Source organism: Pseudophryne corroboree, chromosome 5, assembly GCF_028390025.1.
Source record: "Pseudophryne corroboree isolate aPseCor3 chromosome 5, aPseCor3.hap2, whole genome shotgun sequence".
In the NCBI taxonomy this organism is placed as follows: Eukaryota; Metazoa; Chordata; class Amphibia; order Anura; family Myobatrachidae; genus Pseudophryne; species Pseudophryne corroboree.
Genome location: NC_086448.1, coordinates 281,306,629 through 281,332,316, shown reverse-complemented (window position 1 = coordinate 281,332,316; position 25,688 = coordinate 281,306,629). Strand labels below are relative to the sequence as shown.

General features: G+C 49.7%; 1 protein-coding gene across 1 annotated transcript in view; it reads left to right on the top strand.

Moving 5' to 3' along the window:
- Positions 1-1,078: 1,078 nt before the first annotated feature.
- CDV3 (CDV3 homolog) overlaps positions 1,079-25,688 on the top strand; it is a 61,012-nt gene continuing 36,402 nt past the window's right edge. The window contains exon 1 of the mRNA XM_063922377.1: positions 1,079-1,432. Within this exon, the coding sequence (XP_063778447.1) occupies positions 1,208-1,432 (225 nt within the window). The 5' untranslated portion in view covers positions 1,079-1,207. The remainder of the gene's footprint in view (positions 1,433-25,688) is intronic.

The following is a 25,688-nucleotide window of genomic DNA, read 5'->3' as shown; positions in this document are numbered from 1 at the left end:
TGGCTAGATGGAGCGCAGGAAGCTGGCTGTGGAACGCACTCTCCGCGGTATCCATAGTTACTATCCGTTACGGAGGCCACGCACCAGGAAGTACAGCAGTTGGTATTTCCGGCGGGCGTGTGGTTTGAGCGCTGGACGGAGCGGGAATCGAGGGACAGGTAATGGTATTTATGTAAGTGTTTTGTGTTTGTCTTTTGCTGTAGATGTTGTCCTGAGGACGGGGCAGTACAGTAGCTCTGAAAACGTTTGATGTATCAACATCCAATACAGATGCCTTTTTTCATTGCTACAAGTCTCTGAGTGCCATCTCTATTGCTGGATATATATATATATATATATATATATATATATATATATATATATATATATATATATATATAGTATTTAGAATAGAGGGCACTGGAAATTAACAAAACTTATCTTTTGGCCCCCACTGACAGGTTAGGAACGCAGTTCCTGATTATGCCATAGTCCAGTGGTTCCCAAACTGTGTGCCGTGGCACCCTGGGGTGCCGCGGGACACTTGCAGGGGTGCCTCAGGTTGATGGTCAAGGACCAATTCAAACTATTTATTGTCAATTTAATAAGCAAAACCAGTGCTGATGGCTTCCAGTTATAAAATATGTGGACAAACAGAAGCAAATCTTGTCCCTCACCACATAACTGACCCTAAGGATGACATATAAACATAATTTACTTAATCTAATATTTTTTTCTAAATTTCTCAATAAGAAACTTGTGGCCTAGGGGTGCCGTGAAAAAAAAATCTGACACTCCAGGGTGCCGTAACTCACAAAAGTTTGGGAACCACTGCCATAGTCAATCAGTGATCTGTGCACTGCATTCATTTGCTCACAGATTTTTGTAACATTGTCAATAAAGCTTTTGAGAATATAAGTAATCAGCGAATCCAAAGCAGCGAGACACGTTCCAGGCTGAGAAAGAACGGACAGCAATGGACCGTACCATTTTAGTAGATGGAGGGGGGACCTCAGACACACGTGACTGCGCACAGCGTATGCGGCGATCTGGGACTTTCTGATCCCCACCCCCACAAGTGCGGCTACAATAGTCCGTCCCCGGGTGTGGGCAGCGCTTCCGGCCTCGCCGCTCCAATCAGTCAGACAGTGTGACCGGTGCGTGCCGTGCGCTGTGTTCTTCGTCACATACGCAGCATCTTACATAGCGTGACCCGCACCCCGCCAGCATGGCCGAGCCCGAGGAGCGGAGTCTGGACGACTTTTTCGCTAAACGAGACAAGAAGAAGAAGAAAGAGAAGGGAGGCGCCGCCGCTAGCGCGGCCGCCACCAAGGGGGCAGCGAGGCCGCCGGAGGGGGCACAGTCCTCCCTAACCACGCTGGGCGGAGGGAATAAGATCGTCAAGAAGGAGAAGTCCGGCAGGAGTGAGACGCAGGACTCGCAGCAGGAAAAGGTACGCGTTCCCAGCAGCCCCCGCACTGGGTGTGTGGTATATAATATGTACAGTGGGGAGAGGGGGAGGACAGATTGGCGATCATCAGCACTACAGTATGTCACCCTGGCACTTGCCCATGTGTATGGTCGCCATGTTGGTGTGACTGATGCATCCATACCCATAGGTGACGTGTGGCTCCCAGAGCGTGGGATGAGAGACGGAGGACACTGTTAGGGGCTGTAGTGGGATGCGCCCTAGTAATCATAAATGAGCTTCATTTTTAATATGTCCACTTCCTACTGCTTTAAGTGTTGCTCTTAGACTGCTGCCTGTAAGGTATGTCTGACTCTATGGAGCCTCTATAAAGCTTGTGTATATTTCTAATCTGTATCATTAAACTGTTATTTTTTTTTTCCTGTGCGTCCAATGTTCTCTTGACAGGACTGGAGTTCATGTGTGCTCTATAATGTCATGTTAACAGGTGTGACTTGCTGAGCCTGATTATTTATGCAGTAGTCATAAAAGATATTTCTAATCTATTCAGAAGTGCTTATAGCAGGCAGCAGTTATGGGAAAGATTATCTCCCCCTTTACCGCTAGTGTTCCTGTAGCACTGTCCTCCTTACCATGGTGACTTCCTGCCTTCATGACAGCTGTCACCCTCTGTCCTCACATCAGGGGGATGTTTGTGAACTCTTGTGATAATTAGGTTAATTGTTCACAGCAAGCAAATTAAGTTGTCCCTCCCCCACTGTTAGCCACTGTAGTAGAAAACTACATGCTATGCATTACTGCTAGGGATTCTGGATGTTTGTGGGCTCCAAACCCCCCAGCATTTTAATAACGCCTAGGCATTATGGAATTCCAAACACTGTGGACTGGGCCAGAGGGCAGTGGGATGATATTTAAATTCTCTGTGCAATGCATCAGTGTTGTCACTGTGTGGTGGCGGATTTTACCTAGGAGCTGCAGCCCCCCTGGGGTAAAATTTGCCAACACCACCAGTGATTGCAGTGGCTTCCCATTAAAAGCACTGCTAGTCACATGCTGGACTAATCAGCAGATAGGACTTCCCGTTGGAGGCCCTTTGTGCCAGCTCTATAATGTGTACCTAGGACTAGAGCTGATGCAGTCCATAGAAACCATAGGGCAGAAGGGGGTGCGTATGCACAAGTTTCCCTGCCAGCCTTAATGAGCTTCTATGGGTTGCAGTTGATGCAGTACATAGATGCCAGTGCCATGTGCAAGTCTGGGTTTCTTTTTCTTCCCCTACGCTGTCTGTGGCTTATGCACATGTGCAAGCCTTTTAAAAATAAAATAAAACAAAAACCTGGCATGGCAGCAGGGGCACCCTCCCTGAACCCTGCAGGTGGGAGCGGCTACTGTGTGGAGCACCCCCAGCCAATCAGCTGCTTCTGACTCTAGCTCTTCTACTGTAGCTGAAACAGGGAGAGGATTGTCTGACATATATTTTTGAAATGCCACTATGGTGTGAATAAGGTAAGTGGGGGGGGGGGGGGTTGAAGGAGGGCAAATATGGATCGTTGAGAGAACAGGATGGGGAGAGAGGGATGGTAAAGGGCACAGGGGTAGATAAGAATATATTTAAAATATGCTTTTTGTTTACTGACGTCCTAGTGGATGCTGGGAACTCTCGTAAGGACCATGGGGAATAGCGGCTCCGCAGGAGACTGGGCACAAAAAGAAAAGCTTTAGGACTACCTGGTGTGCACTGGCTCCTCCCCCTATGACCCTCCTCCAAGCCTCAGTTAGATTTTTGTGCCCGACCGAGCTGGGTGCAATCTAGGAGGCTCTCCTGAGCTTCTTAGGAAAAGTTAGTTTTAGGTTTTTTATTTTCAGTGAGACCTGCTGGCAACAGGCTCACTGCATCGAGGGACTAAGGGGAGAAGAAGCGAACCTGCCTGCTTGCAGCCAGCTTGGGCTTCTTAGGCTACTGGACACCATTAGCTCCAGAGGGACCGAACACAGGCCCAGCCTCGGAGTCCGGTCCCAGAGCCGCGCCGCCGGCCCCCTTACAGAGCCAGAAGCAAGAAGAGGTCCGGAAAATCGGCGGCAGAAGACATCAGTCTTCACCAAGGTAGCGCACAGCACTGCAGCTGTGCGCCATTGCTCCTCATGCACCACACGCTCCGGTCACTGATGGGTGCAGGGCGCTGGGGGGGGGGGGGCGCCCTGAGCAGCAATATAAACACCTTGGCTGGCTAAATTACATCACATATAACCCCCAGGGCTATATGGATGTATATTAACCCCTGCCAGATTCCTGAAAAAAGCGGGAGAAAAGTCCGCCGAGAAGGGGGCGGAGCCTATCTCCTCAGCACACTGGCGCCATTTTCCCTCACAGCTTCGCTGGAAGGACGTCTCCCTGACTCTCCCCTGCAGTCCTGCACTACAGAAAAGGGTAAAACAAGAGGGGGGGGGCACTAATTAGGCGCAGTATAATATACACAGCAGCTATAAAGGGAAAAACACTCTGGTGTTATCCCAACATATATATAGCGCTCTGGTGTGTGCTGGCATACTCTCCCTCTGTCTCCCCAAAGGGCTAGTGGGGTCCTGTCCTCTATCAGAGCATTCCCTGTGTGTCGGTACGACTGTGTCGACATGTATGAAGAGGAAAATGATGTGGAGGCGGAGCGATTGCCTGTAATGGTGATGTCACCCCCTAGGGAGTCGACACCTGAGTGGATGAGCTTATGGAAGGATTTACGTGAAAGTGTCAGCTCTTTACAAAAAACGGTTGATGACATGAGACAGCCGGCTACTCAGCTGGTGCCTGTCCAGGCGTCTCAAAGACCATCAGGGGCTCTAAAACGCCCGCTACCTCAGATGGCAGATACAGACGCCGACACGGATACTGACTCCAGTGTCGACGATGAAGAGACGAATGTGACTTCCAGTAGGGCCACACGTTACATGATTGAGGCAATGAAAAATGTTTTACACATTTCTGATAGTACAAGTACCACTAAAAAGGGTATTATGTTTGGTGAGAAAAAACTACCTGTAGTTTCTCTGACGTCCTAAGTGGATGCTGGGGACTCCGTAAGGACCATGGGAATAGCGGCTCCGCAGGAGACAGGGCACAAAAGTAAAAGCTTTAGGATCAGGTGGTGTGCACTGGCTCCTCCCCCTATGACCCTCCTCCAAGCCTCAGTTAGGTTTTTGTGCCCGGCCGAGAAGGGTGCAATCTAGGTGGCTCTCCTAAAGAGCTGCTTAGAGTAAAAGTTTTGTTAGGTTTTTTATTTTCAGTGAGTCCTGCTGGCAACAGGCTCACTGCAACGCGGGACTTAGGGGAGAAGTGAACTCACCTGCGTGCAGGATGGATTGGCTTCTTAGGCTACTGGACACTAGCTCCAGAGGGACTATCACAGGTACAGCCTGGATGGGTCACCGGAGCCGCGCCGCCGACCCCCTTGCAGATGCTGAAGAGAGAAGAGGTCCAGAAATCGGCGGCTGAAGACTTCCCAGTCTTCTTAAGGTAGCGCACAGCACGGCAGCTGTGCGCCATTGCTCTCAGCACACTTCACACCAACGGTCACTGAGGGTGCAGGGCGCTGGGGGGGGCGCCCTGGGCAGCAATGAAAGTACCTATGCTGGCTAAAAATACATCACATATAGCCCCTGAGGCTATATGGATGTATTTAACCCCTGCCAGGTTGTCAGAAAAACCGGGAGAAGAGCCCGCCGGAAAGTGGGCGGGGCCTATTCTTCTCAGCACACAGCGCCATTTTCCTACACAGCTCCGCTGCTAGGAAGGCTCCCAGGCTCTCCCCTGCACTGCACTACAGAAACAGGGTTAAAACAGAGAGGGGGGGCATTTTGTGTGGCGATATTATAATATATTAAGATGCTATAAGGGAAAACACTTATTATAAGGTTGTCCCTGTATAATTATAGCGTTTTGGTGTGTGCTGGCAAACTCTCCCTCTGTCTCCCCAAAGGGCTAGTGGGGTCCTGTCCTCTATCAGAGCATTCCCTGTGTGTGCGCTGTGTCGGTACGTGTGTGTCGACATGTATGAGGACGATGTTGGTGTGGAGGCGGAGAAATTGCCTGTAATGGTGATGTCACCCCCTAGGGAGTCGACACCGGAATGGATGGCTTTTTTATGGAATTACGTGATAATGTCAACACGCTGCAAGGTCGGTTGACGACGTGAGACGGCCGGCAAACCAATTAGTACCTGTCCAGGCGTCTCAAACACCGTCAGGGGCTTTAAAACGGCCATTACCTCAGTCGGTCGACACAGACACTGACTCCAGTGTCGACGGTGAAGAAACAGACGTATTTTCCAGTAGGGCCACACGTTACATGATAAGGGCAATGAAGGAGGTGTTACATATTTCTGATACTACAAGTACCACAAAAAAGGGTATTATGTGGGGTGTGAAAACTACCTGTAGTTTTTCCTGAATCAGATGAATTAAAAATTGCTAATATCTAAGAAATTATTGGCGTTATACCCTTTCCCGCCAGAAGTTAGGGCGCGTTGGGAAACACCCCCTAGGGTGGATAAGGCATTCACACGCTTATCAAAACAAGTGGCGTTACCGTCTCCAGATACGGCCGCCCTCAAGGAACCAGCTGATAGGAGGCTGGAAAATATCCTAAAAAGTATATACACACATACTGGTGTTATACTGCGACCAGCGATCGCCTCAGCCTGGATGTGCAGTGCTGGGGTGGCTTGGTCGGTTTCCCTGACTGAAAATATTGATACCCTTGACAGGGACAGTATTTTATTGACTATAGAGCATTTAAAGGATGCATTTCTATATATGCGAGATGCACAGCGGGATATTTGCACTCTGGCATCAAGAGTAAGTGCGATGTCCATTTCTGCCAGAAGATGTTTATGGACACGACAGTGGTCAGGTGATGCGGATTCCAAACGGCACATGGAAGTATTGCCGTATAAAGGGGAGGAGTTATTTGGGGTAGGTCTATCGGACCTGGTGGCCACGGCAACAGCTGAAAAATCCACCTTTTTACCCCAAGTCACCTCTCAGCAGAAAAAGACACCGTCTTTTCAGCCTCAGTCCTTTCGTCCCCATAAGGGCAAGCGGGCAAAAGGCCAGTCATATCTGCCCAGGGGTAGAGGAAAGGAAAAAAGACTGCAGCAGGCAGCCCCTTCCCAGGAACAGAAGCCCTCCACCGCTTCTGCCAAGCCCTCAGCATGACGCTGGGGCCTTACAAGCGGACTCGGGTGCGGTGGGGGGTCGTCTCAAGAGTTTCAGCGCGCAGTGGGCTCACTCGCAAGTAGACCCCTGGATCCTACAGGTAGTTTCTCAGGGGTACAGATTGGAATTCGAGACGTCGCCTCCTCGCAGGTTCCTGAGGTCTGCTTTACCAACGTCTCCCTCCGACAGGGAGGCAGTATTGGAAGCAATTCACCAGCAGGTGATAATCAAAGTACCCCTCCTACAACAAGGAAAGGGGTATTATTTCACACTATTTGTGGTACCGAAGCCAGACGGCTCGGTGAGACCTATTCTAAATCTGAAATCTTTGAACACTTACATACAAAGGTTCAAATCAAGATGGAGTCACTCAGAGCAGTGATAGCGAACCTGGAAGAGGGGACTATATGGTGTCCTTGGACATCAAGGATGCTTACTTCCATGTCCCAATTTGCCCTTCTCACCAAGGGTACCTCAGGTTCGTGGTACTGAACTGTCACGATCAGTTCAGACGCTGCCGTTTGGATTGTCCACGGCACCCCGGGTCTTTACCAAGGTAAGGGCCGAAATGATGATTCTTCTTCGAAGAAAAGACGTCTTAATTATCCCTTACTTGGACGATCTCCTGATAAGGGCAAAGTCCAAGGAACAGTTGGAGGTTGGAGTAGCACTATCTCGGGTACTGCTACAACAGCACGGGTGGATTCTAAATATTCCAAATTCGCAGCTGATCCCGACGACACGTCTGCTGTTCCTAGGGATGATTCTGGACACAGTCCAGAAAAAGGTGTTTCTCCCGGAGGAGAAAGCCAGGGAGTTATCCGAGCTAGTCAGGAACCTCCTGAAACCAGGAAAAGTGTCAGTGCATCATTGCACAAGGGTCCTGGGAAAAATGGTGGCTTCTTACGAAGCGATTCCATTCGGCAGATTTCACGCAAGAACTTTTCAGTGGGATCTGCTGGAAAAATGGTCCGGATCGCATCTTCAGATGCATCAGCGGATAACCCGGTCTCCAAGGACAAGGGTGTCTCTTCTGTGGTGGCTGCAGAGTGCTCATCTACTAGAGGGCCGCAGATTCTGCATTCAGGACTGGGTCCTGGTGACCACGGATGCCAGCCTGAGAGGCTGGGGAGCAGTCACACAGGGAAAAAATTTCCAGGGAGTGTGGTCAATAGTGTTCACTCTAGGATTTTTTTAGGGCAGGGTGCTGACCTTGGGGAGGGCACATTTTTGATTCGGGGAGGGCACATTTTTGATTCGGGGAGGGCACATTTTAATTTAGAAGGGCAAAATGGTGTACATACTGTAATATGTATGCAGGTGTCTTAAACTTGCAGCACATTGTAGCTTATAAACCATCCTGGGACACCTTCGCTTCAATCTGACAGCACATTTTAAGTTTAAATGTGCCGTCAGATTGAAGTGAAGGTGTCCCAGAATGGTTTATATATCATTAATGTGCTGCCAGTTTATTTCTGAAGTGTCTCAATAGGGTTTATATAGTTTATTAAACTATATAAATCCTATTGAGACACTTCAGAGTTAAACTGGCAGCACATGTTTCTATATAAACCCTATTGAGACACTTCAGAAAAAAAACTGCCAGCACGTGTTGCTATATAAACCCTATTGAGACACTTAAAAAAAACCTGCAGCACATATTGCTATATAAACCTTATTGATACACTTCAGAGTGAAATTGGCAGCACGTGTTGCTATATAAACCTGATTGAGACACTTCAGAAATAAACTAGCGCACATCGTATTTTAAATGTGCTGTCAGATTGAAGCGAAGGTGCCCCAGGTTGGTTTATATAACATTCATGTGCTGCCAGTTTATTTCTGAAGTGTCACAATAGGGTTTATATAGTTCATTAAACTATAAGATTAGTTGAATGCTGCCAGATTAAAACTAAAGGGGCACCAGGCGACCCATATACAGTAGGATAAATAGCTTAGTGTGGCAGCACTAGTCTTAGATGATGTTTGTGTGTCAATTCAACTTACTGGGGGCTGATGCTGCAGGAGTGATCGCGCTGGTCCCCCGTCACACACCGCGGAGCTGGAAGAAAATGCCCGCCACACTGATCCTACCCGGCATCCTCTTTTATTGGGTCATGTGCACAGAGGAGGGCTGGGTTTGCCTCGGCAGGAGAGGCAAACCCAGCCCTCCTCATCTCACCAGCAGCCTACAGTATTGCCGAGACCCGAGTGCTGTGAGCGCATTAGCGCGACAAGCCTGAGGCAGCGGCAGGGAGGCGTGGCAGCATGGCGGGAGCAGTGGCAGCGTAGCGGGAGGAGTGACGGCGCTGACAGCGATGCGAGAGGAGTGGCAGTGCGGAGAGAGGAGTTTCAGTGCGGCCCGGCGCGGCAGTCCTTTAGTAATCAGCAGGGCGGGCACAAACGGGCAGGGCGCATTCTGACACTTGGAAAAGGGGCAGGGCGCTGCGCCCCGCGAAAGAAGGCTAGAGTGAACACTAGGTCAAGTCTGGAGACTTCTCTCCACATAAATATACTGGAGCTAAGGGCAATTTACAATGCTCTAAGCTTAGCAAGACCTCTGCTTCAAGGTCAGCCGGTATTGATCCAGTCGGACAACATCACGGCAGTCGCCCACGTAAACAGACAGGGCGGCACAAGAAGCAGGAGGGCAATGGCAGAAACTGCAAGGATTCTTCGCTGGGCGGAAAATCATGTGATAGCAGTGTTCATTCCGGGAGTGGACAACTGGGAAGCAGACTTCCTCAGCAGGCACGACCTCCACCCGGGAGAGTGGGGACTTCATCTGGAAGTCTTCCACATGATTGTGAACCGTTGGGAAAGACCAAAGGTGGACATGATGGCATCCCGCCTGAACAAAAAACTGGACAGGTATTGCGCCAGGTCAAGAGACCCTCAGGCAATAGCTGTGGACGTTCTGGTAACACCGTGGGTGTACCAGTCGGTGTATGTGTTCCCTCCTCTGCTTCTCATACCCAAGGTACTGAGAATTATAAGACGTAGAGGAGTAAGAACTATACTCGTGGCTCCGGATTGGCCAAGAAGGACTTGGTACCCGGAACTTCAAGAGATGCTCACAGAGGACCCATGGCCTCTGCCGCTAAGAAGGGATTTGCTTCAGCAAGTATCATGTCTGTTCCAAGACTTACCGCGGCTGCGTTTGACGGCATGGCGGTTGAACGCCGGATCCTAAGGGAAAAAGGCATTCCGGAAGAGGTCATCCCTACCCTGGTCAAAGCCAGGAAGGAGGTGACCGCACAACATTATCACCACAGGTGGCGAAAATATGTTGCGTGGTGTGACGCCAGGAAGGCCCCCACGAAGAAATTTCAACTCGGTCGATTCCTGCATTTCCTGCAAACAGGAGTGTCTATGGGCCTAAAATTGGGGTCCATTAAGGTTCAAATTTCGGCCCTGTCGTTTTTCTTCCAGAAAGAATTGGCTTCAGTTCCTGAAGTCCAGACGTTTGTCAAGGGAGTACTGCATATACAACCCCCTTTTGTGCCTCCAGTGGCACCGTGGGATCTCAACGTAGTTCTGGGATTCCTCAAATCACATTGGTTTGAACCGCTCAAATCTGTGGATTGGAAATATCTCACATGGAAAGTGACCATGCGGTTGGCCCTGGCCTCGGCCAGGCGAGTGTCAGAATTGGCGGCTTTGTCTCACAAAAGCCCATATCTCTTTTTCCATTCGGACAGGGCAGAACTGCAGACTCGTCCCCAGTTTTTCTCTAAGGTGGTGTCAGCGTTTCACCTGAACCAGCCTATTGTGGTACCTGCGGCTAATAGGGACTTGGAGGACTCCAAGTTGCTAGATGTTGTCAGGGCCCTGAAAATGTTTCCAGGACGGCTGGAGTCGGGAAAACTGACTCGCTGTTTATCCTGTATGCACCCAACAAACTGGGTGCTCCTGCTTCTAAGCAGACGATTGCTCGTTGGATTTGTAGTACAATTCAGCTTGCACATTCTGTGGCAGGCCTGCCACAGCCAAAATCTGTAATTGCCCATTCCACAAGGAAGGTGGGCTCATCTTGGGCGACTGCCCAAGGGGTCTCGGCTTTACAACTTTGCCGAGCTGCTACTTGGTCAGGGGCAAACACGTTTGCAAAATTCTACAAATTTGATACCCTGGCTGAGGAGGACCTGGAGTTCTCTCATTCGGTGTTGCAGAGTCATCCGCACTCTCCCGCCCGTTTGGGAGCTTTGGTATAATCCCCATGGTCCTTACGGAGTCCCCAGCATCCACTTAGGACGTCAGAGAAAATAAGAATTTACTTACCGATAATTCTATTTCTCGTAGTCCGTAGTGGATGCTGGGCGCCCATCCCAAGTGCGGATTGTCTGCAATACTTGTACATAGTTATTGTTACAAAAATCGGGTTATTATTGTTGTGAGCCATCTTTTCAGAGGCTCCGCTGTTATCATGCTGTTAACTGGGTTCAGATCACAGGTTGTACAGTGTGATTGGTGTGGCTGGTATGAGTCTTACCCGGGATTCAAGATCCTGCCTTATTGTGTACGCTCGTCCGGGCACAGTATCCTAACTGAGGCTTGGAGGAGGGTCATAGGGGGAGGAGCCAGTGCACACCACCTGATCCTAAAGCTTTTACTTTTGTGCCCTGTCTCCTGCGGAGCCGCTATTCCCATGGTCCTTACGGAGTCCCCAGCAACCACTACGGACTACGAGAAATAGAATTATCGGTAAGTAAATTCTTATTTTTTCCTGCATCTGAGGAATTAAATGAAGTGTGTGATGAAGCGTGGGTTTCTCCCGATAAAAAACTGATAATTCCTAAAAAGTTATTGGCATCATACCCCTTCCCGTCAGAGGATAGGGCACGTTGGGAAACACCTCCTAGGGTGGATAAAGCGCTCACACGCTTGTCAAAACAGGTGGCACTACCGTCTCCGGATACGGCCGCCCTTAAGGAACCTGCTGACAGAAAGCAGTAGAATATCCTAAAATGTATATACACTCACACGGGTGTTATACTGCGACCAGCAATCGCCTCAGCCTGGATGTGCAGTGCTGGGGTGGCTTGGTCGGATTCCCTGACTGAAAATATTGATACCCTGGATAGGGACAGTATATTACTGACTATAGAGCATTTAAAAGATGCATTTTCTCTATCGTCCTAGTGGATGCTGGGGTTCCTGAAAGGACCATGGGGAATAGCGGCTCCGCAGGAGACAGGGCACAAAAAGTAAAGCTTTACGATCAGGTGGTGTGTACTGGCTCCTCCCCCTATGACCCTCCTCCAAGCCTCAGTTAGATTTTTGTGCCCGGCCGAGAAGGGTGCAATCTAGGTGGCTCTCCTAAAGAGCTGCTTAGAAAAGTTTAGCTTAGGTTTTTTATTTTACAGTGAGTCCTGCTGGCAACAGGATCACTGCAACGAGGGACTTAGGGGAGAAGAAGTGAACTCACCTGCGTGCAGGATGGATTGGCTTCTTGGCTACTGGACATCAGCTCCAGAGGGACGATCACAGGTACAGCCTGGATGGTCACCGGAGCCTTGCCGCCGGCCCCCTTGCAGATGCTGAAGTAAGAAGAGGTCCAGAATCGGCGGCAGAAGACTCCTCAGTCTTCTAAAGGTAGCGCACAGCACTGCAGCTGTGCGCCATTTTCCTCTCAGCACACTTCACACGGCAGTCACTGAGGGTGCAGGGCGCTGGGAGGGGGGCGCCCTGGGAGGCAAATGAAAACCTATTTTGGCTAAAAATACCTCACATATAGCCTCCGGAGGCTATATGGAGATATTTAACCCCTGCCAGAATCCGTTAAGAGCGGGAGACGAGACTGCCGAAAAAGGGGCGGGGCCTATCTCCTCAGCACACAGCGCCATTTTCCCTCACAGAAAGGCTGGAGGGAAGGCTCCCAGGCTCTCCCCTGCACTGCACTACAGAAACAGGGTTAAAACAGAGAGGGGGGGCACTAATTTGGCGTTAGAAATATATAATAAAGATGCTATAAGGGAAAACACTTATATAAGGTTGTCCCTATATAATTATAGCGTTTTTGGTGTGTGCTGGCAAACTCTCCCTCTGTCTCTCCAAAGGGCTAGTGGGTCCTGTCCTCTATCAGAGCATTCCCTGTGTGTGTGCTGTGTGTCGGTACGTGTGTGTCGACATGTATGAGGACGATGTTGGTGAGGAGGCGGAGCAATTGCCTGTAATGGTGATGTCACTCTCTAGGGAGTCGACACCGGAATGGATGGCTTATTTAGGGAATTACGTGATAATGTCAACACGCTGCAAGGTCGGTTGACGACATGAGACGGCCGACAAACAATTAGTACCGGTCCAGACGTCTCAAAAACACCGTCAGGGGTTTTAAAACGCCCGTTTACTTTAGTCGGTCGACACAGACAGGGACACTGAATCCAGTGTTGACGGTGAATAAACAAACGTATTCCTTATTAGGGCCACACGTTAAAGGCAATGAAGGAGGTGTTACATATTTCTGATACTACAAGTACCACAAAAGAGGGTATTATGTGGGATGTGAAAAACTACCGTAGTTTTTCCTGAATCAGATAAATTAAATAAAGTGTGTGATGATGCGTGGGTTCCCCCCGATAGAAAATTAGGGGCGGTATACCCTTTCCCGCCAGAAGTTAGGGCGCGTTGGGAAACACCCCTTAGGGTGGCTAAGGCGCTCACACGCTTATCAAAACAAGTGGCGGTACCGTCTATAGATAGGGCCGTCCTCAAGGACCAGCTGACAGGAGGCTGGAAAATATCATAAAAAGTATATACACACATACTGGTGTTATACTGCGACCAGCGATCGCCTCAGCCTGGATGTGCAGAGCTGGGGTGGCTTGGTCGGATTCCCTGACTAAAAATATTGATACCCTTGACAGGGACAATATTTTATTGACTATAGAGCATTTAAAGGATGCATTTCTATATATGCGAGATGCACAGAGGGATATTTGCACTCTGGCATCAAGAGTAAATGCGATGTCCATATCTGCCAGAAGATGTTATGGACACGACAGTGGTCAGGTGATGCAGATTCCAAACGGCACAAAGGTGTATTGCCGTATAAAGGAAGAGGAGTTATTTGGGGTCGGTCCATCGGACCTGGTGGCCACGGCAACTGCTGGAAAATCCACCGTTTTTACCCTAAGTCACATCTCTGCAGAAAAAGACACCGTCTTTTCAGCCTCAGTCCTTTCGTCCCTATAAGATCATATCTGCCCAGGGGTAGAGGAAAGGGAAGAAGACTGCAGCAGGCAGCCCATTCCCAGGAACAGAAGCGTTCCACCGCTTCTGACAAGTTCTCAGCATGGCGCTGAGACCGTACAGGACCCCTGGATCCTACAAGTAGTATCCCAGGGGTACAGATTGGAATGTCGAGACTTCGCAGGCTCCTGAAGTCTGCTTTACCAAGGTCTCCCTCCGACAAGGAGGCAGTATGGGAAAAAATTCACAAGCTGTATTCCCAGCAGGTGATAATTAAATTACCTCTCCTACTACAAGAAAAGGGGTATTATTCCACACTATATTGTGGTACTGAAGCCAGAAGGCTAGGTGAGACTTATTCTAAAACATTTTTGAACACTTACAAAGGTTCAAATCAAGATGGAGTCACTCAGAGCAGTGATAACGAACCAGGAAGAAGGGGACTATATAGTGTCCCGGGACATCAGGGATGCTTACCTCTATGTCCCAAATTTGCCCTTCTCACTAAGGGTACCTCAGGTTCGTGGTGCAGAACTGTCACTATCAGTTTCAGACGCTGCCGTTTGGATTGTCCACGGCACCCCGGGTCTTTACCAAGGTAATGGCCGAAATGATGATTCTTCTTCGAAGAAAAGGCGTCTTAATTATCCCTTACTTGGACGATCTCCTGATAAGGGCAAGGTCCAGGGAACAGTTGGAGGTCGGAGTAGCACTATCTCGGATACTGCTACAACAGCACGGGTGGATTCTAAATATTCCAAAATCGCAGCTGATCCCGACGACACGTCTGCTGTGCCTAGGGATGATTCTGGACACAGTCCAGAAAAAGGTGTTTCTCCCGGAAGAGAAAGCCAGGGAGTTATCCGAGCTAGTCAGGAACCTCCTAAAAACAGTGCATCATTGCACAAGGATCCTGGTAAAAATGGTGGCTTCCTACGAAGCAATTCCATTCGGCAGATTTCACGCAAGAACTTTTCAGTGGGATCTGCTGGACAAATGGTCCGGATCGCATCTTCAGATGCATCAGCGGATAACCCTATATCCAAGGACAAGGGTGTCTCTCCTGTGGTGGTTATAGAGTGCTCATCTTCTAGAGGGCCGCAGATTCGGCATTCAGGATTGGATGCTGGTGACCACGGAGCCCAGCCCGAGAGGCTGGGGAGCAGTCACACAAGGAAAAAATTTCCAGGGAGTGTGATCAAGTCTGGAGACTTTTCTCCACATAAATATACTGGAGCTAAGGGTAAATTTATAATGCTCTAAGCTTAGCAAGACCTCTGCTTCAAGGTCAGCCGGTATTGATCCAGTGGGAAAAACATCACGGCAGTCGCCCACGTAAACAGACAGGGCGACACAAGAAGCAGGAGGGCAATGGCAAAAACTGCAAGGACTTTTCGCTGGGCGGAAAATCATGTGATAGCACTGTCAGCAGTGTTTTATCCCGGGAATGGAAACTGGGAAGCAGACTTCCTCAGCAGGCACGACCTCCACCCGGGAGAGTGGAAACTTCATCGGGAAGTTTTTTCCACATGATTGTAAACCGTTGGGAAATACCAAAGGTGGACATGATGGCGTCCCGTCTGAACAAAAAACGGGACAGGTATTGCGCCAGGTCAAGAGACCCTCAGGCAATGGCTGTGGACGTTCTGGTAACACCGTGGGTGTACCAGTCGGTGTATGTGTTCCCTCCTCTGCTTCTCATACCTAAGGTGCTGAGAATTATAAGACGTAGAGGAGTAAGAACTATACTCATGGCTCCGGATTGGCCAAGAAGGACTTGGTACCCGGAACTTCAAGAGATGCTTACAGAGGTCTTATGGCCTCTGCTGCTAAGAAGGGATTTGCTTCAGCAAGTACCATGTCTGTTCCAAGACTTACCGCAGCTGCGTTTGTCGGCATGGCGGTGGAACGCCGGATCCTAAGGGAAAAAGGCATTCCGGAAGAGGTCATTCCTACCCTGGTCAAAGCCAGAAAGGAGGTGACCGCACAACATTATCACCACATGTGGCGAAAATATGTTGCGTGGTGTGAGGCCAGGATGGCCCCACAAAGAAATTTCAACTCGGTCGTTTCCTGCATTTCCTGCAAACAGGAGTGTCTATGGGCCGCAAATTGGGGTCCATTAAGGTTCAAATTTCGGCCCTGTCGATTTTCTTCCAGAAAGAATTGGCTTCAGTTCCTGAAGTCCAGAAGTTTGTCAAGCGAGTATTGCATATACAACCCCCTTTTGTGCCTCCAGTGGCACTGTGGGATCTCAACGTAGTTCTGGGATTCCTCAAATCACATTGGTTTAAAACCAGTCAAATCTGTGGATTTGAAGCATCTCACATGAAAAGTGACCATGCTCTTGGCCCTGGCCTGGACCAGGCGAGTGTCAAATTGGTGGTTTTTTCTCAAAAAAGCCCATATCTGTTTGTCCATTCGGACAGGGCAGAGCTGCGGACTCGTCCCCAGTTCTCTCCCTAAGGTGGTGTCAGTGTTTCACCTGAACCAGCTTATTGTGGTGCCTTGCACCTACTAGGGACTTGGAGGACTCCAAGTTGCTAGATGTTGTCAGGGCCCTGAAAATATGTTCCAGGACGGCTGGAGTCAGGAAAACTGACTTGCTGTTATCCTGTATGCACCCAACAAACTGGGTGCTCTTGCTTCTAAGCAGACTATTGCTAGTTGGATGTGTAATACAATTCAGCTTGCACATTCTGTGGCAGGCCTGCCACAGCCAAAATATGTAAATGCCCATTCCACAAGGAAGGTGGGCTCATCTTGGGCGGCTGCCCGAGGGGTCTCGGCTTTACAACTTTGCCGAGCGGTTATTTAGTCAGGGGCAAACACGTTTGTAAAATCCTACAAATTTGATACCCTGGCTAAGGAGGACCTGCAGTTCTCTCATTCGGTGCTGCAGAGTCATCCGCACTCTCCCGCCCGTTTGGGAGCTTTGGTATTATCCCCATGGTCCTTTCAGGAACCCCAGCATCCACTAGGACGATAGAGAAAATAAGAATTTACTTACCGATAATTCTATTTCTCGGAGTCCGTAGTGGATGCTGGGCGCCCATCCCAAGTGCGGATTGTCTGCAATACTTGTACATAGTTACAAAAATCGGGTTATTATTGTTGTGAGCCATCTTTTCAGAGGCTCCGCTGTTATCATACTGTTAACTGGGTTCAGATCACAGGTTGTACAGTGTGATTGGTGTGGCTGGTATGAGTCTTACCCGGGATTCAAAATCCTTCCTTATTGTGTACGCTCGTCCGGGCACAGTACCTAACTGAGGCTTGGAGGAGGGTCATAGGGGGAGGAGCCAGTACACACCACCTGATCGTAAAGCTTTACTTTTTGTGCCCTGTCTCCTGCGGAGCCGCTATTCCCCATGGTCCTTTCAGGAACCCCAGCATCCACTACGGACTCCGAGAAATAGAATTATCGGTAAGTAAATTCTTATTTTTATATATGCGTGATGCACAGAGGGATATTTGCCGACTGGCATCAAGAGTAAGTGCGCTGTCCATATCTGCCAGAAGAGGGTTATGGACGCGGCAGTGGTCAGGTGATGCTGATTCCAAAAGGCATATGGAAGTATTGCCTTATAAAGGGGAGGAGTTATTTGGGGTAGGTCTATCTGACCTGGTATCCACGGCAACTGCTGGGAAATCCACATTTCTCTGATGTCCTAAGTGGATGCTGGGGACTCCGTCAGGACCATGGGGAATAGCGGCTCCGCAGGAGACAGGGCACAAAATTAAAAAGTTTGACCACTAGGTGGTGTGCACTGGCTCCTCCCCCTATGACCCTCCTCCAAGCCTCAGTTAGATTTTTGTGCCCGGCCGAGAAGGGTGCAATCTAGGTGGCTCTCCTAAAGAGCTGCTTAGAATAAAAGTTTGTTAGGTTTTTTATTTTCAGTGAGTCCTGCTGGCAACAGGCTCACTGCAACGCGGGACTAAGGGGAGAAGAAGCGAACTCACCTGCGTGCAGGATGGATTGGGCTTCTTAGGCTACTGGACACTAGCTCCAGAGGGACGATCACAGGTACAGCCTGGATGGGTCACCGGAGCCGCGCCGCCGGCCCCCTTACAGATGCTGAAGAGAGAAGAGGTCCAGAAATCGGCGGCTGAAGACTTCCCAGTCTTCTTAAGGTAGCGCACAGCACTGCAGCTGTGCGCCATTGCTCTCAGCACACTTCACACCGCGGTCACTGAGGGTGCAGGGCGCTGGGGGGGGCGCCCTGGGCAGCAATGTAATTACCTTTACTGGCTAAAAATACATCACATATAGCCCCTGGGCTATATGGATGTATTTAACCCCTGCCAGGATTACAGAAAAAACCGGGAGAAGAGCCCGCCGTGAAGGGGGCGGGGCCTATCTCCTCAGCACACAGCGCCATTTTTCCCACACAGATCCGCTGGTGGGAAGGCTCCCAGGCTCTCCCCTGCACTGCACCACAGAAACAGGGTTAAAACAGAGAGGAGGGGCATATTTTGGCGATATTAATATATATTAAGCTGCTATAAGGGAAAACACTTACTATAAGGTTGTCCCTGTATAATTATAGCGCCTTGGTGTGTGCTGGCAAACTCTCCCTCTGTCTCCCCAAAGGGCTAGTGGGGTCCTGTCCTCTATCAGAGCATTCCCTGTGTGTGTGCTGTGTGTTGGTACGTGTGTGTCGACAGGTATGAGGACGATGTTGGTGGAGGCGGAGCAATTGCCTGTAATGGGATGTCACCCCCTAGGGAGTCGACACCGGAATGGATGGCTTTATTTATGGAATTACGTGATAGTGTCAACACGCTACAAGGTCGGTTGACGATATGAGACGGCCGGCAAACCAATTAGTACCTGTCCAGGCGTCTCAAACACCGTCAGGGGCTTTAAAACGCCCATTACCTCAGTCGGTCGACATAGACACAGACACGGACACTGACTCCAGTGTCGACGGTGAAGAAACAAACGTATTTTCCTTTAGGGCCACACGTTACATAATCACGGCAATGAAGGAGGCGTTACATATTTCTGATACTACAAGTACCACAAAAAAAAAGGGTATTATGTGGGGTGTGAAAAAACTACCCGTAGTTTTTCCTGAATCAGATAAATTGATTGAAGCGTGGGTTAACCCCGATAAAAAACTGCTAATATCTAAGAAATTATTGGCATTATACCCTGTCCCGCCAGAAGTTAGGGCGCGTTGGGAAACACCCCCTAGGGTGGATAAGGCACTCACACGCTTATCAAAACAAGTGGCGTTACAGTCTCCTGATACGGCCGCCCTCAAGGAACCAGCTGATAGGAAGCTGGAAAATGTCCTAAAAAGTATGTACACTCATACTGGTGTTATACTGCGACCAGCGATTGCCTCAGCCTGGATGTGCAGTGCTGGTTTGGCTTGGTCGGATTCCCTGACTGAAAATATTGATACCCTTGACAGGGACAGTATTTTATTGACTATAGAGCGTTTAAAAGATGCGTTTCTATATATGCGTGATGCACAGAGGGATATTTGCACCCTGGCATCAAGAGTAAGTGCGATGTCCATTTCTGCCAGAAGATGTTTATGGACACGACAGTGGTCAGGTGATGCGGATTCCAAACGGCACATGGAAGTATTGCCGTATAAAGGGGAGGAGTTATTTGGGGTCGGTCTTTCGGACCTGGTGGCCACAGCAACAGCTGGAAAATCCACCTTTTTACCCCAACTCACCTCTCAGCAGAAAAAGACACCGTCTTTTCAGCCTCAGTCCTTTCGTCCCCATAAGGGCAAGCGGACAAAAGGCCAGTCATATCTGCCCCGGGGTAGAGGAAAGGGAAAAAGACTGCAGCAGACAGCCTCTTCCCAGGAACAGAAGCCCTCCACCGCTTCTGCCAAGTCCTCAGCATGACGCTGGGGCCTTACAAGCGGACTCAGGTGCGGTGGGGGGTCGTCTCAAGAGTTTCTGCGCGCAGTGGGCTCACTCGCAAGTAGACCCCTGGATCCTACAGGTAGTATCCCAGGGGTACAGATTGGAATTCGAGACGTCTCCCCCTCGCAGGTTCCTGAAGTCTGCTTTACCAACGTCTCCCTCCGACAGGGAGGCGTATTGGAATAAATTCACAAGCTGTATTCCCAGCAGGTGATAATCAAAGTACCCCTCCTACAACAGGGAAAGGGATATTATTCCACACTATTTGTGGTACCGAAGCCAGACGGCTCGGTGAGACCTATTCTAAATCTGAAATCTTTGAACACTTACATACAGAGGTTCAAATCCAAGATGGAGTCACTCAGAGCAGTGATAGCGAACCTGGAAGAAGGGGACTATATGGTGTTCCTGGACATCAAGGATGCTTCCCTTCATGTCCCAATTTGCCCTTCTCACCAAGGGTACCTCAGGTTCGTAGTACAGGACTGTCATTATCAGTTTCAGACGCTGCCGTTTGGATTGTCCACGGCACCCCGGGTCTTTACCAAGGTAATGGCCGAAATGATGATTCTTCTTCAAAGAAAAGGCGTCTTAATTATCCCTTACTTGGACGATCTCCTGATAAGGGCAAAGTCCAGGGAACAGTTGGAGGTCGGAGTAGCACTATCTCGGGTACTGCTACAACAGCACGGCTGGATTCTAAATATTCCAAAATCGCAGCTGATCCCAACGACACGTCTGCTGTTCCTAGGGATGTTTCTGGACACAGTCCAGAAAAAGGTGTTTCTCCCGGAGGAGAAAGCCAGGGAGTTATCCGAGCTAGTCAGAAGCATCATTGCACAAGGGTCCTGGGAAAAATGGTGGCTTCATACGAAGCGATTCCATTCGGCAGATTTCACGCAAGAACTTTTTCAGTGGGATCTGCTGGACAAATAGTCCGGATCGCATCTTCAGATGCATCAGCGGATAACCCTGTCTCCGAGAACAAGGGTGTCTCTTCTGTGGTGGCTGCAGAGTGCTCATCTACTAGAGGGCCGCAGATTCGGCATTCAGGATTGGATCCTGGTGACCACGGATGCCAGCCTGCGAGGCTGGGGAGCAGTCACACAGGGAAGAAACTTCCAGGGCTTGTGGTCAAGCCTGGAGACATCACTTCACATAAATATCCTGGAGTTAAGAGCCATTTACAATGCTCTAAGCCAAGCAAGGCCTCTGCTTCAAGGTCAGCCGGTGCTGATCCAGTCGGACAACATCACGGCAGTCGCCCACGTAAACAGACAGGGCGGCACAAGAAGCAGGAGGGCAATGGCAGAAGCTGCAAGGATTCTTCGCTGGGCGGAAAATCATGTGATAGCACTGTCGGCAGTGTTCATTCTGGGAGTGGACAACTGGGAAGCAGACTTCCTCAGCAGGCACGACCTCCACCCGGGAGAGTGGGGACTTCACCCAGAAGTCTTCCATATGATGATAAACCGTTGTGAAAAACCAAAGGTGGACATGATGGCGTCCCGCCTCAACAAAAAACTGGACAGGTATTGCGCCAGGTCAAGGGACCCTCAAGCAATAGCTGTGGACGCTCTGGTAGCACCGTGGGTGTACCAGTCAGCAGTCAGTGTATGTGTTCCCTCCTCTGCCTCTCATACCCAAGGTGCTGAGAATTATACGGCGGGGAGGAGTAAGATCTATTCTCGTGGCTCCGGATTGGCCAAGAAGGACTTGGTACCCGGAACTTCAAGAGATGCTCACAGAGGACCCGTGGCCTCTACCTCTGAGAAGGGACCTGCTCCAGCAGGGACCCTGTCTGTTCCAAGACTTACCGCGGCTGCGTTTGACGGCATGGCGGTTGAACGCCGGATCCTAAAGGAAAAAGGCATTCCAGACGAAGTCATCCCTACTTTGATAAAAGCCAGAAAGGATGTAACTGCAAAGCATTATCACCGCATCTGGCGGAAATATGTTGCGTGGTGCGAGGCCAAAAAGGCCCCGACGGAGGAATTTCAATTGGGTCGATTCCTACATTTCCTGCAAGCAGGAGTGTCTATGGGCCTAAAATTAGGATCCATTAAGGTCCAGATTTCGGCCCTGTCGATTTTCTTTCAGAGAGAACTGGCTTCAGTGCCTGAAGTCCAGACGTTTGTTAAAGGAGTGCTACATATACAGCCTCCTTTTGTGCCTCCAGTAGCACCCTGGGATCTGAATGTTTTGGATTTCCTAAAATCACATTGGTTTGAACCACTCAACACTGGAATTAAAATATCTCACATGGAAAGTGGTCATGTTGTTGGCCCTGGCTTCAGCCAGGCGTGTGTCCGAATTGGCGGCTTTATCCTGTAAAAGCCCTTACCTGATTTTTCATACGGACAGGGCAGAATTGAGGACTCGTCCTCAATTTCTCCCAAAGGTGGTTTCAGCGTTTCATCTGAACCAGCCTATTGTGGTACCTGCGGCTACTAAGGACTTGGAGGACTCCAAGTTGCTGGACGTTGTCAGGGCCCTGAAAATATGTTTCCAGGACGGCTGGAGTCAGAAAATCTGACTCGCTATTTATCCTGTACGCACCCAACCAGCTGGGTGCTCCTGCTTCTAAGCAGACTATTGCTCGCTGGATTTGTAGTACAATTCAGCTTGCGCATTCTGTGGCAGGCCTGCCACAGCCAAAATCTGTAAAAGCCCACTCCACAAGGAAGGTGGGCTCTTCTTGAGCGGCTGCCCGAGGGGTCTCGGCTTTACAACTCTGCCGAGCTGCTACTTGGTCAGGGTCAAATACTTTTGTAAAATTTTACAAATTTGACACTCTGGCTGAGGAGGACCTGGAGTTTTCTCACTCGGTGCTGCAGAGTCATCCGCACTCTCCCGCCCGTTTGGGAGCTTTGGTATAATCCCCATGGTCCTTACGGCGTTCCCAGCATCCACTAGGACGTCAGAGAAAATAAGAATTTACTTACCGATAATTCTATTTCTCGTAGTCCGTAGTGGATGCTGGGCACCCATCCCAAGTGCGGATTATCTGCAATACTTGTACATAGTTATTGTTAACAAATCGGGTTATTGTTGTTGTGAGCCATCTATCCAGAGGCTCCTCTGTTATCATGCTGTTAACTGGGTTTATATCACAAGTTTTACGGTGTGATTGGTGTGGCTGGTATGAGTCTTACCCGGGATTCAAAATCCTTCCTTATTGTGTACGCTCGTCCGGGCACAGTATCCTAACTGAGGCTTGGAGGAGGGTCATAGGGGGAGGAGCCAGTGCACACCAGGTAGTCCTAAAGCTTTCTTTTTGTGCCCAGTCTCCTGTGGAGCCGCTATTCCCCATGGTCCTTACGGAGTTCCCAGCATCCACTACGGACTACGAGAAATAGAATTATCGGTAAGTAAATTCTTATTTCTCTAACGTCCTAAGTGGATGCTGGGGACTCCGTAAGGACCATGGGGAATAGCGGCTCCGCAGGAGACTGGGCACAAAAGTAAAGCTTTAGAACTACCTGGTGTGCACTGGCTCCTCCCCCTATGACCCTCCTCCAAGCCCCAGTTAGATTTTTGTGCCCGAACGAGAAGGGTGCACACTAGGTGGCTCTCCTGAGCTGCTTAGTGAAAAGTTTAGTTTTAGGTTTTTTATTTTCAGTGAGACCTGCTGGCAACAGGCTCACTGCATCGAGGGACTAAGGGGAGAAGAAGCGAACTCACCTGCGTGCAGAGTGGATTGGGCTTCTTAGGCTACTGGACATTAGCTCCAGAGGGACGATCACAGGCCCAGCCATGGATGGGTCCCAGAGCCGCGCCGCCGGCCCCCTTACAGAGCCAGAAGACAGAAGAGGTCCGGAAAATCGGCGGCAGAAGACGTCCTGTCTTCACCAAGGTAGCGCACAGCACTGCAGCTGTGCGCCATTGCTCCTCAGCACACTTCACACTTCGGTCACTGAGGGTGCAGGGCGCTAGGGGGGGGCGCCCTGAGCAGCAATAAAAACACCTTGGCTGGCGAAAATACATCACATATAGCCCCCAGGGCTATATGGATGAATTTTAACCCCTGCCAGAATCCATAAAAAAAGCAGGAGAAAAGTCCGCGAAAAAGGGGCGGAGCCTATCTCCTCAGCACACTGGCGCCTTTTTCCCTCACAGCTCAGTTGGAGGGAAGCTCCCCTGGCTCTCCCCTGCAGTCACTACACTACAGAAAGGGTTTAAAAAAGAGAGGGGGGCACTAATTAGGCGCAGTATTAACAATACAGCAGCTATAAGGGGAAAAACACTTGTATAAGGTTATCCCTGTGTGTGTGTGTGTGTGTGTGTGTGTGTGTGTGTGTGTGTGTGTGTGTGTGTATGTATGTATATATATATATATAGCGCTCTGGTGTGTGCTGGCAAACTCTCCCTCTGTCTCCCCAAAGGGCTAGTGGGGTCCTGTCCTCTATCAGAGCATTCCCTGTGTGTGTGCTGTGTGTCGGTACGTTTGTGTCGACATGTATGAGGAGAAAAATGATGTGGAGACGGAGCAGATTGCCTGTAATAGTGATGTCACCCCCTAGGGGGTCGACACCTGAGTGGATGAACTGTTGGAAGGAATTACGTGACAGTGTCGGCTCTGTATAAATGACAGTGGTTGACATGAGACAGCCGGCTACTCAGCTTGTGCCTGTCCAGACGTCTCATAGACCGTCAGGGGCTCTTAAGCGCCCGTTACCTCAGATGGCAGATATAGACGCCGACACGGATACTGACTCCAGTGTCGACGGTGAAGAGACAAATGTGACTTCCAGTAGGGCCACACGTTACATGATTGAGGCAATGAAAAATGTTTTACACATTTCTGATAATACGAGTACCACCAAAAAGGGGTATTATGTTCGGTGAGGATAAACTACCTGTAGTTTTCCTGAATCTGAGAAATTAAATGAGGTGTGTGATGATGCGTGGGTTTCCCCCGATAACAACTGATTTCTAAAATGTTATTGGCATTATATCCTTTCCCGCCAGAGGTTAGGGTGCGTTGGGAAACACCCCCTAGGGTGGATAAAGCGCTCACACGCTTGTAAGAACAAGGGCTCTACCCTCTCCTGAGATGGCCGCCCTTAAGGATCCTGCTGATAGAAAGCAGGAGGGTATCCTAAAATGTATTTACACACATACTGGTGTTATACTGCGACCAGCAATCGCCTCAGCCTGGATGTGCAGTGCTGGGTTGGCGTGGTCGGATTCCCTGACTGAAAATATTGATACCCTAGATAGGGACAGTATATTATTGCCTATAGAGCATTTGAAAGATGCATTTCTATATATGCGTGATGCACAGTGGAATATTTGCCGACTGGCATCAAGTCTAAGTGCGTTGTCCATTTCTACCAGTAGAGGGTTATGGACACGACAGTGGTCAGGTGATGCGGATTCCAAACGGCATTTGGAAGTATTGCCTTATTAAGGGGAGGAGTTATTTGGGGTCGGTCTTTCAGACCTGGTGGCCACGGCAACAGCTGGGAAATCCACGTTTGTACCCCAGGTCGCCTCTCAACATGAGAAGACGCCGTATTATCAGGCGCAGTCTTTTCGTGGACAAGCGGGCAAAAGGTTCCTCATTTCTGCCCCGTGACAGAGGGAGAGGAAAAAGGCTGCAGAAATCAGCCAGTTCCCAGGAACAGAAACCCTCTCCCGCCTCTGCCAAGCCCTCAGTATGACGCTGGGGCTTTACAAGCAGAATCAGGCACGGTGGGGGGCCCGTCTCAATGAATTTCAGCGCGCAGTGGGCTCACTCGCAAGTAGACCCCTGGATCCTTCAGGTGATATCTCAGGGGTACAAATTGGAATTCGAGACGTCTCCCCCTCGCCGTTTCCTAACGTCAGCTTTACCGATGTCTCCTTCTGACAGGGAGACAGTTTTGGAAGCCATTCACAAGCTGTATTCCCAGCAGGTGATAATCAAGGTACCCCTCCTGCAACAGGGAACGGGGTATTATTCCACACTGTTGTGGTACCGAAGCCGGACGGCTCGGTGAGA